At 45.4% G+C, this 18359-nt stretch overlaps 1 protein-coding gene across 1 annotated transcript in view; it reads right to left on the bottom strand.

The window, feature by feature from the left end:
- The window catches only part of LOC117042631 (zinc finger protein 850-like), a 279120-nt gene that overhangs the window by 252691 nt on the left and 8070 nt on the right, over positions 1–18359 (bottom strand). Inside the window, exon 6 of the mRNA XM_033142182.1 lies at positions 9144–9458. Within this exon, the coding sequence (XP_032998073.1) occupies positions 9144–9458 (315 nt within the window). The remainder of the gene's footprint in view (positions 1–9143; positions 9459–18359) is intronic.

Genomic DNA, 18359 nt, shown 5'->3' with positions numbered 1-18359 from the left:
CCAGTGCCAAACATACGGGGCATACAAATCAGGAGAGGCGTTTTAATTCAACATTTTTATCAGTCACCCAAATGGCAATTCTCAAATCGGAAGAGGAAGCGAAAACAGCACATCTTTCTAATCTCTTCTGAGCTCTGTGGACCAAAGAGGAAATTGAGCCTATAGCCCTATGCCCACTTCCCTAGGATAAGCCCCTTTGAACTTACTCTGAGTAGACATAAGAGTGCCCTTTATTTTCTGGATACAGATCAAAAGGATTCGCACACGGGTTTTGGTGATTGCCTAGAGAAAGGACTTGCTCACACAGCACATCATACGGTTTGGCCACTGGCTTACACAACCTTTAAAAGTTGGTGAGACGAAAGGTTTGAGACCCAAAGCCCTTTCCTGTTGTTCTCCACAGCTTCAGCTGATTCAGAGGTAGACTGCCTCTGCACTAGGAGGTTTCATTGAGCAGGATGCTGTGCTCTGGCAGCCCCCGAAACAGCTCCCCTCTGACTTGGCCAACTGCTGCCACTGGGTCTGTGCAGGTACCAGTTATAATTACTTTATCATCCTTAATGAATGAATACAAGCAAAACATTAATGTGTACATAGGGATGCCCCCGACTATTCTTTTTGTGTGTCCCCCAGAGCTTTTAGGCAGTCTAAAACTGCCTAAAACCAACAGGTTTCCAATATGTCTCCCGTGACACCTCAGCCCTTCTGCTGAGGCATCTCCAACTCCACGGATCTCCTGCCCTGTTCAAAGGGAGGTGTGGTGTGGGACATGGGGGAGACAGGGGGGAAAGGATCAAGGGCCCACAGCAGAGGTAGGTACGTGTGCCAGCCCTCCCTCCAACCTGAGGAACCGAGATCCTATTAGCCAGCCCTGAGGACCACGACTGCTGCAGTTCATGCCAGGTTGGCTGTGAATAAAGTTCCTCCAATCCGTGACTTGATTGTGGATGAGGAGGCTGGTCTGGTCTGTATTCCTGAGGCCTGGATAGGTAGACAAGGTGGAGTTGGTCTCACCCAGTTGTGCCCACCTGGGTACTCGGTGCAGCATCAGGGAAGACTGGAGAGCCAGCAAGTGGAGGGTTACTGGGGTCTAGAGAGATTCTCTTTTATCTCTCTCCAGCTGAATGGGGATCTAGAGTGTTCCTGGCACTGAGTAACTCGGACAGATTTGGGATTCTGCTGGTTTACCGCCCGCCTCGCTTCCCAGCAATCTCCCTGCCTGTGTGGCAGAGCTCCTATTGGTGGCAGAGTTGAGGGCTCCCAGACTGCCGGTTCTGGGGGGCTTCAACATCCATGCAGAGGCGACTGGCATCGGGGGGTGGCGCCTTAGGAATTCATGACTGCCTTTACATCCGTGGGGCTGTCCCAACATGTTGTTGGCCAGATGCATATTGCAGGTCGAAGAATTGGCCAGATGCATATCGCAGGCCGAAGAATTGATGCTTTTGAATTATGGTGCTGGAGGAGACTCTTGAGAGTCCCATGGACTGCAAGAAGATCAAACCTATCCATTCTCAAGGAAATCAGCTCTGAGTGCTCACTAGAAGGACAGATCCTGAAGTTGAGGCTCCAGTACTTTGGCCACCTCATGAGAAGAGAAGACTCCCTGGAAAAGACCCTGATGTTGGGAAAGATGGAGGGCACAAGGAGAAGGGGACGACAGAGGATGAGATGGCTGGACAGTGTTCTCGAAGCTACTAACATGAGTTTGGCCAAACTGCGAGAGGCAGTGAAGGATAGGCGTGCCTGGCGTGCTCTGGTCCATGGGGTCACGAAGAGTCGGACACGACTGAACGACTGAACAACAACAAATATCGCAGGTCACACTCTGGCACTTGTCTTTTCGACTGGGCAGAAAGAGAGCGATCTGAAACCGGGCGATATTGCCATCAGTCTGTTGTCATGGTCAGATCACTTCCTGTTGAAATAAAGCTTTCTCAGCACCTTTTACCCTCTGCAGACGTGGGGCACCTAGGAGTCCACCGTCAGAGGTTGGAGGATTTTCTGGCTGATATGACTGGCATTCAGTTGAAGCCCTGGTTAATCTGGATAGCTCAGGCCCTTGACTGGATCCCTTTTCCTTTCCCACTGTGTGCAGCCCATTCAGCCTTGTGGTATACTCTCAAACTGTGCAGGTTTCAGTAATCATAATCATTAATATTGGCTTAATGAATACAACACAAGTTAGTGTGTATGTTTGGGATAAACTGCTGCTCATGCCACTTTTTTGGTCTCCTCCCGGAACTGTTAGGCTGAAATTGTTGTAAGAGTCTGGAACCACCATGGTAGAGATGAACAGAGAGGGGACCCTGAACATCCACTTCAACATAAAACTCCTTGTCATAAGGACAGCCATGTCCCACAAAGACACACATAGGAAAATCCCCCCCCCCCGCCAATGTCAAAAACAACCGCATATACATTGCAAATCAAGGATCAGTGCTAATCAGTGCATTCACGCTTACAAACTCCTTCCTTGGTGCCTGTAAATCCCTTTTGTGATTAACAAGGAATTTACATTTCTATCTAGCATGACTTGTAAATGTTTGTCTAGAAAAATCCTTCGCAAACAAGAGAGTCTGCATCCCTGAGACCAAGTGAAGCCAACGTGTAAATAATGTTTCCATTTTTCTATCACTGTAAAAGAAAACCTGTCACAATGTTGTTTTTATTTGTTCCTGTTACAAGTTTACGTTTCTTTTATTTGCTAACATTGTTCCTGTCCGCAAGAGATACAGTCCTGAAGCTTGCTCGAAGTGTTTGAATTTCCTCCCTTGCCTATGTAGAAATCTAATGATGTGCTATGTATGCTATATATCCAGTTACAGGTGGGTAGCCGTGTTGGGTATGCCCTCTAACTCTGGTTTCAATTTGGGGATGCAGAGTTGATCTAGGAACTGCTGGCAGAGATCAACATATAGTTTACATTTAATAACCATGTGTAAGAGTTTCCACCTGTTGGTCTTCACAAAATCTCTCTCATTCCACTGTTCCCGAGAACCTTCCCTATAGGAGGTTTGAGGGATTTGAATTAAACCTGGCCAGCGAAAATACCCTTCTTTCTTTAGGATTAGCAAAGATTCAAGATAATTGTGGTTAATTTCGTGTGCCCATGAAAGTTGAGAGGGGAACATGTTTTCTCTGCTGTTGCTGTTAGTTCCTGGCGTTCAATGTCCCACAACCTAGCTTTTATTATCGCAAAAGTTCCACTGACAGCCCACGTTGCTGTACCTTTATGTTAAAGTCTAGGGAGTTGGATGTGCCTGGCCTAGAGAAAGGAGTTCTTCACACAGCACACCATATGGTTTGGCCCCTGACTTCTTCTTGTTTAGTTGTTTAGTCGTGTCTGACTCTTCGTGACCCCATGGACCAGAGCACGCCAGGCACTCCTGTCTTCCACTGCCTCCCTCTGTTTGGTCAGACTCAAGTTAGCAGCTTGGAGAACACTGTCCAACCATCTCGTCCTCTGTCGTCCCCTTCTCCTTGTGCCCTCCATCTTTCCCAACATCAGGGTCTTTTCCAGGCAGTCTTCTCTTCTCATGAGGTGGCCAAAGTATTGGAGCCTCAGCTTCAGGATCTGCCCTTCCAGTGAGCACTCAGTATTGGAGCCTCAGCCATCCCCGTCTCATCCATTGGGGCTGGTGGCGCGGCGCCAGGGGCGTCCCCGTGAGCCCATCGGCATACTGAGATAATGTGAAAGAATTTACTTAGGACTCCCAAGAATGCATCTGGGTGTGTTTGTACTGTGAATACCTCCGAATCTATCTTTACGGAAGTGCACCTTCTCCTTCCCCCAAGAAATATACGCATCTGAATATGTCTAAAGTTTCTCTTTGTGTCTTTTCCTGAAAAGTGTATCCTTTTGCTGCCAGTCCCAAGGAAAATGTATCACTGTAAAAATGTATATCTTTATTCACGCAGCTCCATGGACCTGCACCACAGTGATATAACCTTTTGCTTGTGGCAAATGTATTTTAATGTATCCTCCGTTTATGTGTATCTTTCATTTATGTATCTTTTTAGAAGTATCTTCCTTGTATTGGAAGAGGGTATTTTGTTTTCCCTGCTGTGAGAGCTCTGTTCATGAACTGTCAAAATACTTTCTAGTGCCACAGCGCCACCTACTGGGTCTACAAATGACACCGGCAATACACAAAAACTGCAACGTAAAACAAGTTTATTGTACAGTATTTGTTGTTGTTCAGTCGTTCAGTCGTGTCCGACTCTTCGTGACCCCATGGACCAGAGCACGCCAGGCACTCCTGTCTTCTACTGCCTCCCGCAGTTTGGCCAAACTCATGCCAGTCGCTTCGAGAACACTGTCCAACCATCTCATCCTCTGTCGTCCCCTTCTCCTTGTGCCCTCCATCTTTCCCAACATCAGGGTCTTTTCCAGGGAGTCTTCTCTTCTCATGAGGTGGCCAAAGTACTGGAGCCTCAACTTCAGGATCCGTCCTTCCAGTGAGCACTCAGGGCTGATTTCTTTAAGAATGGATAGGTTTGATCTTCTTGCAGTCCATGGGACTCTCAAGAGTCTCCTCCAGCACCATAATTCAAAAGCATCCATTCTTCGGCGATCAGCCTTCTTGATGGTCCAGCTCTCACTTCCATACATTACTACTGGGAAAACCATAGCTTTAACTATACAGACCTTCGTCGGCAAGGTGATTGTACAGTATAAGAGTATGCAAAAGCAGAGCTCCACACCAGAAATGATAATTATGCAGAACAAGACTTCAAAACCCAACACATTCCAGCCTTGTAATCTGCATGCGGATCGCCCTAAGGTTCCGGAACGCCTTCCTGAAAAAATAAAGCAAATATAGAACTGATTAGCAGATCCGATGGAAGGGAAAACCACTCAGCACCTTTTGTTCCCAAGCGTACATCAGACAACATCTCCATTAACGTCATCCCCCGAGGTCTTACAACACCCTGCTGACACCCTACTTACCTTATGTTAATCTTCTCTTCGCGCCATTTCTGCGGTTCTATGTATCATTGACCTGCATGGAAAGAAAATAGTATACCGTATAAGAAAGGGCAGTGCCTGTGTTCTGGATTCTCTCACTCCGTCTTTGCTGCTGCAGCAGGAATCCTGTTGCAATATTTTCTTTTAATAAAGATCAGGCTTTGCTTTTAACGTCCTGGTATGGTCTCTGTCGTTTCCCGACCGGTTCAGAGCCTATAACAGCACGCTCTCTCCAGAGGTCCGGTCCTCTTTACAAGGCAAGGTTCCCCCTTTTTGGGAATTATTTATTTCAAAGGGTATACTCTGAATAGGATTAGCTTTGGGCACCACCCACAGCAATGATTTTGGCTGGCTCTTGGGTCAATCAAGAAGACTGTCAAAATAATTCCAGTTACAGGTAGGTAGCCGTGTTGGTCTGCCATAGTCAAAGCAAAACAAAATAAAAAATTCCTTCCAGTAGCACCTTAGAGACCAACTAAGTTTGTTATTGGTATGAGCTTTTGTGTGCATGCACACTTCTTCAAATATCTGAATATTCTTCAGATATTGGTATCTGAAGGAAGTGTGCATGCACACAAAAGCTCATACCAATAACAAACTTAGTTGGTCTCTAAGGTGTTACTGGAAGGAATTTATTTATTTTATTTCGTTTTGTCAAAATAATTTTAGTGCCAACTCCTCCTAATAAACACAAGTCTGTATGCAGTTTTGACCAATGTACACCCCCCATATATTTCTCCTAGCATAATGAATCTTTGTATGTTATTTTCACAACAATATTCATTTTTACGCTGCCAGTTTTTGAGCACTTCCACCCAATAAATATTCACAATAAGTGAGCATAGGTTTGGCTTGGGAAATGGCATTGCAAGATTTGGATAAATTGCACATTTCAATGGATAGCTATGTTTAGGTTGTCAGGTTGCTATTGGAACATGTGGATCGGATTGATTCCATTTTCAGTATTTTTTAAAACATATTTTTATTAAAGATTCATCGGTTTACAAAAGTATGTGCAATGTCTCTTTTTTCAAGTTACATTTTCTACAGGTTAGTTTCATTTGTTGAGACAGTGTTACATTCGGAAGAAAAAGGGAAAAGAGGTGGAGGGGGGAATGGTGAGTGGGCTTGGGGTGGTAATGCTTCTATTCTACTTAGCATATGTGTGGGGTTTTGTGTCAGCGTTGCTTGTGTGGGTTCCCTTTATTATTCACTTGTATTCCTTTGGTGGTGGGAAAGGTTGGGGTTGGCCTAGGGAGATTAAGGAGGCAGAGGAAATATTCAGTTTTTTGTTTTTGTTTAGAAGAACCAATATGGCTTTTGGATTGCTCTCCTGTAAGATTTTAGACATGTGGTTTATATACTTATATATGTGTGTTTACCATGTGCAGTTATCAACAATTATTCTATATTTCAGACTTTAGAATTATTGTAACACCTGGCGCCTATGTAATGATGGTGCCAGATGAACTTTTCTGGGGAGAGCATTCCACAAGTGGGAATTGGCCCAACATGGGGATGTCGTCTACCATCATTCAAACGTGTGTGTGTGTGTGTGTATGTTGGGATATCTGATGGTTTGGGGACTTTGGAATTGGAAAATCTGCTTTTAAAAGTCCTGCTCCACTGAATATCAAAAGTTATGCAGAGCCAGTAAAATTTTCTGCCATCATCGCTTACAGAAAATTCCTTTACAGTATTGCAATTTTACATATTTCCTGCAAACACGCCATAACTAATGAGCAGCGTAAGCTTGAGTGCTCTGTTATCTTCTCCAGGGAACAGAAAGCTATCCAAGTGGAACTTGGGTGACCTCTGCCGGCACGTGGCGAATTAAGTGTTGGAGAGCATGAGGAGAAAAATGGCTATCTGTCATTAGATGAATGATGGAGAACTTCTGATCAGCAAGCCCTAGAGGCTCAGTAGTTTAGACCACAACGTCACCCGCATTTTACCTTTTTTTGCGTATGGGCAGTGCTGCTTTGGCTATCTAAGTGCAACAATACTCACTCCAGTTCATCGAATGCATGAAACAACTGAAATATTTCTAGTGTGTGCGCCTGGAATAATCCTACACAAAATGGAATGATACGGTAACCATCCCCTCTCCCTTACTTCCATAAAGATAATATTAAGAAAGCACTTGTGGCTATGCATGTGCCATACATTTAAAGTACATTATTATTATTAAATGTATATACCGGTACTGTCCTTCATTGAAAGACCACAGAGAGATTTGCAGCGTAGAGCACGAACGTCAATATATCTGTACAATATTAACAAGACAAGTCACCCAAGACTCTGAATTGTGCCTCAAAACAAACTTGTCTCCTGAGTGAATTTTATTTATTAAATTTCTATACCACCCTTCATCTGAGGAGCACAGGGCAGTTTACAGTATAAAAACACAAAAATACTTAACATAGTAACAACAACAAAAACTAATCGCCCCCACCTTTATTGAAACTCTTCGAACTGAAACATTGAAATTCATTGAAATATTGAATTCTCTCCTTAAAAATATTCTTTAAAGTTTTTTCCCCTTTTATATATTTTTAATTGAAGAAGGTCAAACAAATCAATATAATAAAAACAACAGAAATGCAGGGGGGGGGGAAGCAGCGAGTGACTTTCTCAGTTGGGTTTCCACTAGGGAATCTGAGCAAACCATTTCTGATTTTCTGAACATTTACAAGGTTCCTCCCATGGGTGAGCTCTCTAGTCCTGAGGTACCATCAAAATTTTCCCTACATTCTGAGTATTCATGGGGGGGAGGTGGTCCTGTGTGGAGCTTTATGTGATTTTCCAAAAGGCTTGCACATTAATTTAACTATTTCCCACTCAGGGCATTTGCAGGGTCTCTCCTATGTGGACTCTCTATTCCAGGCTTCCTCAACCCTGACCACTGCTCTTGGGAGTCGTAGGTCAAAAACATCTGGAGGGCCGAAGATGAGGAAGCCTGCTCTAGTATCTGAGGAACACAAAAGCATCGATAAAAACTTTTCCCTACACTCCATTTGTGAGGTTTCTCTCTCTTGTGGAGCTTGTGGCGTAGCTTGAGGAGAGGCTGTGGGGTCTGTGGCCCTGGGCACATATTTTTGAGGGGGCCCAACCAGGCGCCCCCACAACAGGCTCCCTCATTGGAGCCGGGCTTCAGCGCATGAGGGAGCTGTGGAGGCAGTTTTCTGGTGCAACAGTCCAATGCTGGCAGCTGCAGGTATACTACGGGGCAGAGAGAGGAGAGTTGGTGGCAACTTGGGATGGAAAAGTTCGTTTACCGAGCTGGTTGAGTCACCTAGTGTGTTTATTTCCCTGCCAGCAAACAGTTACCTAGCAACAGCCCCTGATTGGCCAGAGTTCCAAGGGATGCAGTTGGGAGTGGAGTGAGAGTCTGTGAGAGATTCATGGGGTCTGTGAGGGGGATTCTGTCAGGAGAGTTTGTTCTGACAGCGAGGAGAGCTGAGAACTCACATTATATGCTCTCAGGTTCTGAATCGCAGAACACTGTTAAAGACACAGTCCCACACGGTGTTCACAGGAAAAAGGGTCCTCAGAGGGAATACTCTGACAGGAAAGGGCAGTAGTGATTCCAAGGCAAAGGAGGATTTGTGGGGTCTGTAAGGAAACAGTCCACTTAAAATCCTAAATTCCTGAAGCGTGTGAGGAGAAGTCTGATCTATGGAAGATAAGAAAGTAACCTTAAGCCTGAACAGCATTCAGCCTAAACTTGAAACCGTACTCATTTTAATAAAAAGCAACAGCACTGGTTGTTACATTTTGGTGGAAGAAGAAGAACCAAAATTCCTTGCTTACATCTGTTATAATAAAGTTTGTTTGCAACCCGTTTTCCCAAAAGAAAAACCCACTGTTGCTCCTGATTCATTCTCCACTGGGGATATCTCCTGTGGGAAAGGGAAACAGAGGACTGGCACAGCAGTGCCAGGGAGAGAAAGTGCCATTGCACCATTGCACCCCTCTCCTCGGCTGGGTGCCGCCATGTGAGGATGCTGCCAAGGCAGTTTTCTCACGCCTGGCCGCAGCATACCCTCCGCCACTGTGTGGATCTTTTGGCGGCTCGAAAACCACAAGCATCAAGCAAAACACTCTCTGCACTTCATGCATTTATAAGGTTTCCTCTCTTGTGTGAAGCCTCTGGTGTTTGAGAAGGTGCGCTTGTTGGGAGAAACACTTCCCGCACTTCACGCAACGGTAGGGCTTCTCTCCTGTGTGGATCCTCTCGTGAGCCCGAACCTGCGATTGCTGAGTGAAACGTTTTCCGCACTCGGAACAACCATATGGTTTCTCCCCTGTGTGGAGATTCCAGTGGTTCCTCAGGCCCGAGTGTTGAGAGAAACGCTTCCCACACTTCCTGCAACGGTAGGGCTTCTCTCCTGTGTGGATCCTCTCGTGAGCCTGAACCTGCGATTGCTGAGTGAAACGTTTTCCGCACTCGGAACATCCATACGGTTTCTCCCCTGTGTGGATTCTCTCATGTGCTATAATGTGTGACTGCTGGCGGAAACGTTTCCCACACTCTGGGCATTGGTAGGGCTTCTTTACAGTGCAAACTCTCCTTTGGCTCAGGGGAACCTCTTTTCTTCGCGGTTCACGTGTTCGCTCAGAAACCGTGGTTTTTCGACAGAACGTGTTTGATGCTCTAAGCGACCGTGAGGTTTTTTTCTCCAGTGCGGCATTTCTGCTGTTCCAAAAGACAGATCTGAGGAAGATCTTTCCCATACACAGGGCACAACGTCCGTCTCTCAACATCACCTGCAAGGATAAACAACAATTCACTTCTGAACTTGAGAAGGAAGGAAAGGAAGATAAGTAAAATTAATAAAGGAAGATAACAATACATGAAGATGTGCAAGAAACTGAAATTGGTTGGTGGGGTGTGCGTGAATAATTTGTCGTTCTGCTCAGTTATTTTTATTTCACCCTACACAAGTGTGGGGCATTCAGTGCCTTTCTGTGAACCACAGGAAACAGCAGTCCCATGTAATTTATCTGTTACTGGACGCCATCTGAACCGACTACAGGCTGAGAATGAAATGTTTTAATATTCCTTCAGAAATAAACTTATTGCACATAGAAAAGCAATGTGTCAGGGGAAAACTCCCAGCCTCAATGACATGCTAGTTATGAATGCACTTGGAGGTTCACTCCCCCCCCTTTTTTAAAGCAAGCATTAAGACATCAGACCATAGAATCATAGAACTGTACAGTTGGAAGGGACCCCAAAAGTCTTCTAATCCAACCCCCTGCAATGCAGGAGCTGGATAGTGTGTGGTGCTGATAACACTAAGGTTGCAGGTTCAATCCCTGTAAGGGTCAGCTGCATATTCTTGGATTGCAGGGGGTTGGACTAGATGATCCTCAGGGTCCCTTCCAACTCTTGTGATTTTATGAGACAGCTAAAGAATCTCTGACAGATGGCTATCCAACTTCAGGGTTTTTGCCTCTCCCCAACCAAGACAAATATTCCTAAATGGGAGCCAGGATGAAATAGTTGATAAAAAAGCAATACAGTGGAACCTTGGTTCTCGAACTTAAATCGTTCCTGAAGTCTGTTTGACTCCTGAAACCATTCAAAAACAAAGGTGCGGCTTCAGATTGGCTGCAGGAGCTTCCTGCACTCAAGCGGAAGCCGCACCAGACGTTCGGCTTCCGAAAAACGTTCGAAAACCAGAACACTTATGTGGCGTTTGCCTATTCTTTGGGGATATGTTTATATGGGGGGAGAAAGGGTTAATAGGTTTGTTGCATTGGGCAAAAGGCCCTTCTTCTGAGCTACGCCAATAAAACTCAGAGACTAGAGGAGCTAGGAGTCCATTTTGTTTTCTTTATTGCAAAGCAATAAGGGTTGCAGTCTGCAACAGGTTGACCAATAAGGAAGCCCGGAGGCGGAGCCTACCTGATTTTGAGGCTCAGCCCAGAGGTTTTGACAGTTAGTTCGGTTGGTTCTTTTGGGGTGGGGGTGGGGAGATAGAGGAGTCAGAGTGAGTTAGAGACAGGGACAAGACTAAGAGGGAATAGAGTGACAGCGTTTCGAATATATTTCAAAACTTGTTTGTGTTTGAAATAAACTTTAATCTTCATTGTTAACTCTACCTGACTGAGACTCAGTACTTCATTGGGGAGCCCTGGGTTTCCCCCCACAAAATTGGTGGTAGCGGAAGAATAAAGTAGTGGTGTACAGGTCAATAGTCTGTGAAACGACCAGGGGCTCCGTACGAACGCCACAACTTACTTCCGAGTTTTCGGCCTTCGGAAGCTGATTTGTTCTGCAACTAAGCCATTCGGGAACCAAGGTATGACTGTATAGTGATTCTTATAACATGGCAAGGGACAATGTCAACTGGAAACTGTGAACTGGTCCACAGCTTAGGGGAGGTACAGCGGCTGTTACTGACAAGCTGGAACATGTCCAGAAGAGGGCAACCAAAATGGTCAAAGGCCTGGAAACGATGCCTTATGAGGAACGGCTTAGGGAGCTGGGTATGTTTAGCCTGGAGAAGAGAAGGTTAAGGGGTGATATGATAGCCATGTTCAAATATATAAAAGGATGTCATATAGAGGAGGGTGAAAGGTTGTTTTCTGCTACTCCAGAGAAGCGGACACGGGGCAATGGATTCAAACTACAAGAAAGAAGATTCCACCTAAACATTAGGAAGAACTTCCTGACAGTGAGAGCTGTTCGGCAGTGGAATTTGCTGCCAAGGAGTGTGGTGGAGTCTCCTTCTTTGGAGGTCTTTGCTTGACAGCCATGTGTCAGGAATGCTTTGATGGTGTTTCCTGCTTGGCAGGGGGTTGGACTAGATGGCCCTTGTGGTCTCTTCCAACTCTATGATTCTATGAGGTGTTGACAGTTCTCTTCTTCACAGTGTGGAATAAACTTTGTAGATAAGCAGAGCTGAGGTGGCAAAAGGAATTAAAAGACTTCTACCATTAGGATGCAATGTCTTCTGGGTGATTATAACACTCTCTTGGAACAAAATGGCTCATACTTAAGAGCCAATTCTCAAAAGGCAATTAAGAGTTCCTGGTAATCCCCAAAATGGTTGTTTGTTTGTTTTTTTCCAACCAGCTTCCCCTAACTTCTCACCTGACTTGGCGTCCGACATCCCTGATGCATCCAAGACTTGAGTACCAGGCACCCAGGGCTGTTCCCCCTGTTCCAGCTGGGAGATGAGAGGAGGCTTAGCCAGTAAAAATCCTTGCCAAGAAGGAACAAAAGAGTAAGTACCGGTAGTTTGGTGGAAACTTCCTAAATTCAGGGATGGGGAAAATGTGCCTTCTGCAGATGTTGTGGCATTCCAACTCTCATCAATCCTGGCCAACATGGCCAATGGCCAGAGATTTTGGAGAGTTGTAGTCCAACAACACATGGAAAGCTGCAGATTCCTGGTTCCTGCTATAATTGAAGGGTGGGGTGGGGAGACAACAGAAGACAAGACAACTCAGCTCGTTTCAAAAAGCTGTCCAGGACAGATGTCTACTAGCTCCATCTGGTATGCTGGCTGAGATTCTACCTGCCTGCATTGTCTCACCATAGTGGTGTATGCTCTGGTAATCTCCTGCTACAGTGGTACCTCGGGTTACAGATGCTTCAGGTTACAGACTCCACTAACCCAGAAATAGTACCTCAGGTTAAGAACTTTGCTTCAGGATGAGAACAGAAATCGTTCTCCAGCAGCGCGGCGGCAGCGGGAGGCCCCAATAGCTAAACTGGTACCTCAGGTTAAGAACAGACCTCCAGAACGAATTAAGTTCTTAACCAGAGGTACCACTGTACTGCAATGCGCTCTATGTAGGGGTCCCTTTGAAGGTGACTCAGAAATTATGTACGACTAGACTGGTGAATGGGAGTGGCTGCTGGGACCTTATAACACTGGTCCTAAAGGATCTACAGTATATTCTGGCGTATAAGATTACTTTTTAATCCAGGAAAATATTCTCAAAAGTCGGGGGTCATCTTATACGCCGGGTGGAAAATCTGTGGTCGAGTATATCTCAAACTCTATATTTTAACTGGAAAAGTTGGGGGTCGTCTTATACGCCGGAAGATACGGTAACTTGGCTCCCAGTACATTTCTGAGCGCAATTCAAAGTGTTGGTGCTGATCTTTAAAGCCCTAAATGGCCTCAGCTCTGTAATCCTGAAGGAGCGTCTCCACCCCACTTGTTCAGCCCAGACACTCAGGTCCAACTCTGAGGGCCTTCTGCTGGTTCCCTCACTGCGAGAATTTCTTATACTGATTCCCATGTTTTGGTAATTTGTAAACTCATAAGAGATTTCTCTCGAAACAAGAAGCGGTGCACAAAATAAATAAATCACCGCACTGATGTTTAACTACCGCAACAGCTGTGCTACCCCAGGAGAGGGAGATTTCTTTATTACAGTCCACCCAACCGTTACCTGTAGATCTCAGCACAGAAACCAAAGAGCTTGCTGACGGAGACATAAAGCAACACATTTCCATGCTGCCAACGTCCAAGTGCTCTATCCACATTCTGGAGAAGGAAAGCATGAAATGGAAGTTTGGCCAACTGAAATAAACTCAGCTCTCCTGAAAATGTAAAGGATTGGTGGGAGAGAAGAGATGCCATTGACAAACGCACAGGTTCCTTGCAAATCATCCAGCCTCTGCCAGAAGAGGAATCAAAATACTTACCTAATGAGGTCAAGTTCTCATAATTCTCCATCATGACTTCAGCGTACAAGACTTTCTGATACGGATCCAGCAAATCTCCTTGTCCCTCGGTGAAATACACGGCCACATCCTCAAAAGTTACTGGACTCTACAGGAAGAAAAAGGCCTCGGTTGTTCTCTTCTTTTGGCTGGGACTTAGCCAAAGTGATGCCTAAAATTCAGAGATGGTGACAACCTGGGAGGGTTGGCCCATAACCTGCAGTGATGATGTCATCTCCTTTACTTATCAGAGTGCTGTTCAAGGATGGGCGATGTATAATGATAATGAATGGAATAGGTGTGATCAAAATATGGACGCCCCTGTGTGTGTGAGAGCGAGTGAGCACGGGGTGGGGGGTAGGGGTGGGGTGTCCATTCCTTTTCAATTGGCCAAGTAAACCGTGGTTTGTTTCTTTCCTCTAGCACCACCTTGGCCAACTTGGTTCTTTCCTGATGCCTTGGACTGCAACTCTGGGCACCACAGTTCAAGAAGGATACTGACAAGCTGGAACGTGTCCAGAAGAGGGCAACCAAAATGGTCAAAGGCCTGGAAACGATGCCTTATGAGGAACGGCTTAGGGAGCTGGGTATGTTTAGCCTGGAGAAGAGAAGGTTAAGGGGTGATATGATAGCCATGTTCAAATATATAAAAGGATGTCATATAGAGGAGGGAGAAAGGTTGTTTTCTGCTGCTCCAGAGAAGCGGACACAGGGCAATGGATTCAAACTACAAGAAAGAAGATTCAACCTAAACATTAGGAAGAACTTCCTGACAGTGAGAGCTGTTTGGCAGTGGAATTTGATACCAAGGAGTGTGGTGGAGTCTCCTTCTTTGGAGGTCTTTAAGCGGAGGCTTGACAGCCATCTGTCAGGAATGCTTTGATGGTGTTTCCTGCTTGGCAGGGGGTTGGACTGGATGGCCCTTGTGGTCTCTTCCAACTCTATGATTCTATGATTCCCATCAGCCCCTGCTCCCCACATAATACACTAGAGGCTTGGTGGCACATTGCAAACTGTCTTACACATGTCAGAATACTTGTCCTTTCAACCCCAGAATTATCCATTCTGACTAGCAGAGCAGATAAAAAGGTAAAGGGAACCCTGACCGTTAAGGTCTAGTCGCAGACGACTCTGGGGTTGCAGCGCTCATCTCACTTTACTGGCCAAGGGAACTGGCGTACATGTGGCCAGCATGACTAAGCAGCTTCTGGCGAACCAGAGCAGCGCACGGAAACGCCGTTTACCTCCCCACCCCACCCCGTCACAGGGATTCGAACCACCGACCTTCCGATCGGCAAGCCCTAGGCTCAGTGGTTTAACCCACAGCGCCACCCGCATCCCTAGCAGAGTAGATACCACCTACCAAATCCTTCACTAGAAATGCAAAGGGTTCAACTTTGGGACGTCCAAATGCCCAGCATTCAAAGCTGCAATTATAATAATTATTACTCCCTTCCCATCTGACTGGGTTGACCCAGCCTGAATCACTGGCAATGCTGTTTCTATTAACTGTTGTTATTATTATATTTATCACCGTTATTAAAATGTATGCACCACCCTTTGTCAAAAGAACACAAGGGAAACCAAGTCGGTCTCGGCTGCGGCATCTTAAGAGGCCACCATTCGAATTGCGCGCCATCCCGCCTCGTTTAAGAAGAGGCTGCGCAGGAGGGAGATGAGTTACTGGGAATCGCGCGCACACACGTTCGGACGATCACCCGGGTCTTTTGAGGTCGTGGGAACTGCGCGCAGCGAGGAGCCTCTTCCTCCCGAACCCGCTCGAGCTCTGCCCAACTCAGACAGGCGCAGCCGAGGAGAAACGAGCCCCTAATTCGCCCCTAAATTCCTGCAGAAACCGAAACACTCCCCCCACGCACCGCGCCTCCCATTTCCCCGCCGCCACCCACCGCCATGTGCGCCACCCGAAGAGCAAGGATCATTCAGACGTTCCCTCGAAGTTGCTGCCTTTCTTGCCAGTGCACACACCCCGCTCCTTCTATCCCAGGATCTCAGCGCTTCGGGGTCCCACCAACCTGCAGAGGTTTAGACCACTGGTCCCTTAGCCTTAGCCTAGGAATTTGCATTTCCCGGAGGATTTCTTTTGGCGTCGTTTGCGTCCGTCCGCCCCCCCCACAATACCACTTCCTGCCGGTCGTGGGAAATGCAGGAATCCAGGTCCTCGTTTTTATGCGCGCGCACACACCCGCAGCCTGAGTTTGAAAGACCACATCGAATCAGATTTGGAAGGGACCCTGAGCATCATCTACTAGTCCAACCCCCTGCAATGCAGGAATATGCTGCTGTGACACGTGGGGATCGAACCTGCGACCTTGGTAGAATCAGCACCATGCTCTAACCATACTCTGCTCCCAAGGATCTACTTGTGCATAAAAAGGAGAAGCTTTTGGAGTTCTTAAATCATTTTAAACCAATGCCCTAGGGCCACTTTCCATCAAAGGAGGAGGAAAAGGAAGTTGTCCAGCTTTGTTTTCTCCACATTGAAAGCCTGGGGGGTGGGGAGCTGTGAAACTAGGCAAAAGATTCACACCAACTGTGCAGTGTAGACCACTGTCATTATCTCCATGTGGCCTGCTGAGTTTCCCCGCTATGCTATGAAACTGAAAGAAGACTGAAAGAATTTAAAAATAAGTAAACAACTAAACAGTTGGGTACAAGTTTGGAGCATTGGAAAATGTTGATGAGAATGGGATAGAATGCAGCCAGCAAGAAATGGTGTACCCTTATACAGCAGAGGTGAGCTGGGAAATTTCAAATGAAGTTGTTTGGTTTAAGGGGAGGGTGACCAAAGATTGAACTGTTAAAAAGGTTTTCTAGGAAAGCTATGGTTTTCCCAGTAGTGATGTATGGAAGTGAGAGCTGGACCATAAAGAAGGCTGATCGCCGAAGAATTGATGCTTTTGAATTATGGTGCTGGAGAAGACTCTTGAGAGTCCCATGGACTGCAAGAAGATCAAACCTATCCATTCTCAAAGAAATCAGCCCTGAGTACTCACTAGAAGGACAGATCCTGAAGTTGAGGCTCCAGTACTTTGGCCACCTCATGAGAAGAGAAGACTCCCTGGAAAAGACCCTGATGTTGGGAAAGATGGAGGGCACAAGGAGAAGGGGACGACAGAGGATGAGATGGTTGGACAGTGTTCTCAAAGCTACTAACATGAGTTTGGCCAAACTGCGGGAGGCAGTGAAGGATAGGCGTGCTCTGGTCCATGGGGTCACGAAGAGTCGGACATGACTGAACAACAGGAAATACAGTTTGCCTCCCTGCTGCTATTACGGGCTGGCTGTTAAGGTGCCTGGGAAAATACCAAGCCAGAGGGTCAACTTTGGAATTCCTATTTTAGAATGAACAGAGGTATTTGAACTGGAAATTTAAGAGGTGTGGACAGAATCTTTGACCGAGTGGACTGTGCAGATAAGGAAAAACATCTAGTAAAAGTGAACTATTGGGCTTTCATACATGCAGAAGGGAGGAAAGGAATTTATTTTAAAAATGATGATTGCTGATTTATTGTAGATTGATAATTTGTGGAGGAACCTCAATTGTAGATAGTGTAAATGTTAAAATATCGCATGTGCAGGAACCGGCAAGCGGATAGCTGATGATTAAGGATAAATAAGTTTAAAAACGACAAAAAACCTATTGTAAATTAATTGTAAGGAATGGAATGTGAACTAGAAACAACTAGGAAAGTAAAGCAGCAGCAAAAGGAAATTCTGGACACATCAATAATGTGGTGCAAGAAACCAGTTTTTGGATAAATTGCATTAAATTTGTGTTAATTTGCAGCTGATCTGGTAAAATTTAGAAAACTAATAAAAATGATTTGGTGAAAGGTTCCCTTTATCCGGTTTAGAGAAGTCATGTGAAAAGAACAGAAGGAAGAACTTTACCTGCCACTTGTGCAGCTGAAGACTCAGGCAGAAATTTTCATGGAAGGAACAAAAATAGCCACATGCCTATGTCACTTCAAGTACAACATTCACGTAGAAAAAAAAAAATCTGTCCTGGGCTGAGTGGTACAGTTTTCAGTATACTGAAGTGTGCAATCAAATACACACACTTACCTGGGAGTAAGTTTCACCGGGCACATTTAATTATTTCTGAGTCAACATGCACAACGGCTGCTCATTAAGAATTAACAAAATGCAAATATCCAAATTTCGCATCGTTAGTGCTTCTTAATTTTAATTCAGATAGGGAGCAAAGTAAGACACAACATAAATTCAAAGCTTTGCACCATTTGATCCAAAGCAAAGTCCACCTACATTAATAACAAGGAAAGCAGATGTAACATATGCTAATAAACTCGGTTTATGCAAACATTTAAAATGCAAAACTAAGGAAAGCTAAATGCACTTTATATTTTCGAGAAAAAAACTACCCCACCTCCACTAAAACAGAAGGAAATATGTACTCATTTGATTAAAAACCAGTCTCAAAGAGACACTCTCCTGTGGCAAATAGGGGAAGCCTTGAGTTCTTTATTTTTCTGGATGTTGATTTGCTACAAATTACTTACATGTGTGGGTAGACTAGTAAAAAGACAAAGAAATGAATTTAAGACACCGGGTTGATTTAAACAAACAAGCAAAATTATGTTAATCTAACAGAGGGAGAGATTTTTAAAAGGTTGCAGTTGAATCGCCTGCAGGTGTCCCAAACAATTCATCCAA

Source organism: Lacerta agilis, chromosome 2 (assembly GCF_009819535.1).
Source record: "Lacerta agilis isolate rLacAgi1 chromosome 2, rLacAgi1.pri, whole genome shotgun sequence".
Lineage (NCBI taxonomy): Eukaryota > Metazoa > Chordata > Lepidosauria > Squamata > Lacertidae > Lacerta > Lacerta agilis.
Note: the sequence above shows the minus strand (reverse complement) of the source record. Positions and strands in the feature narration are given on the sequence as shown.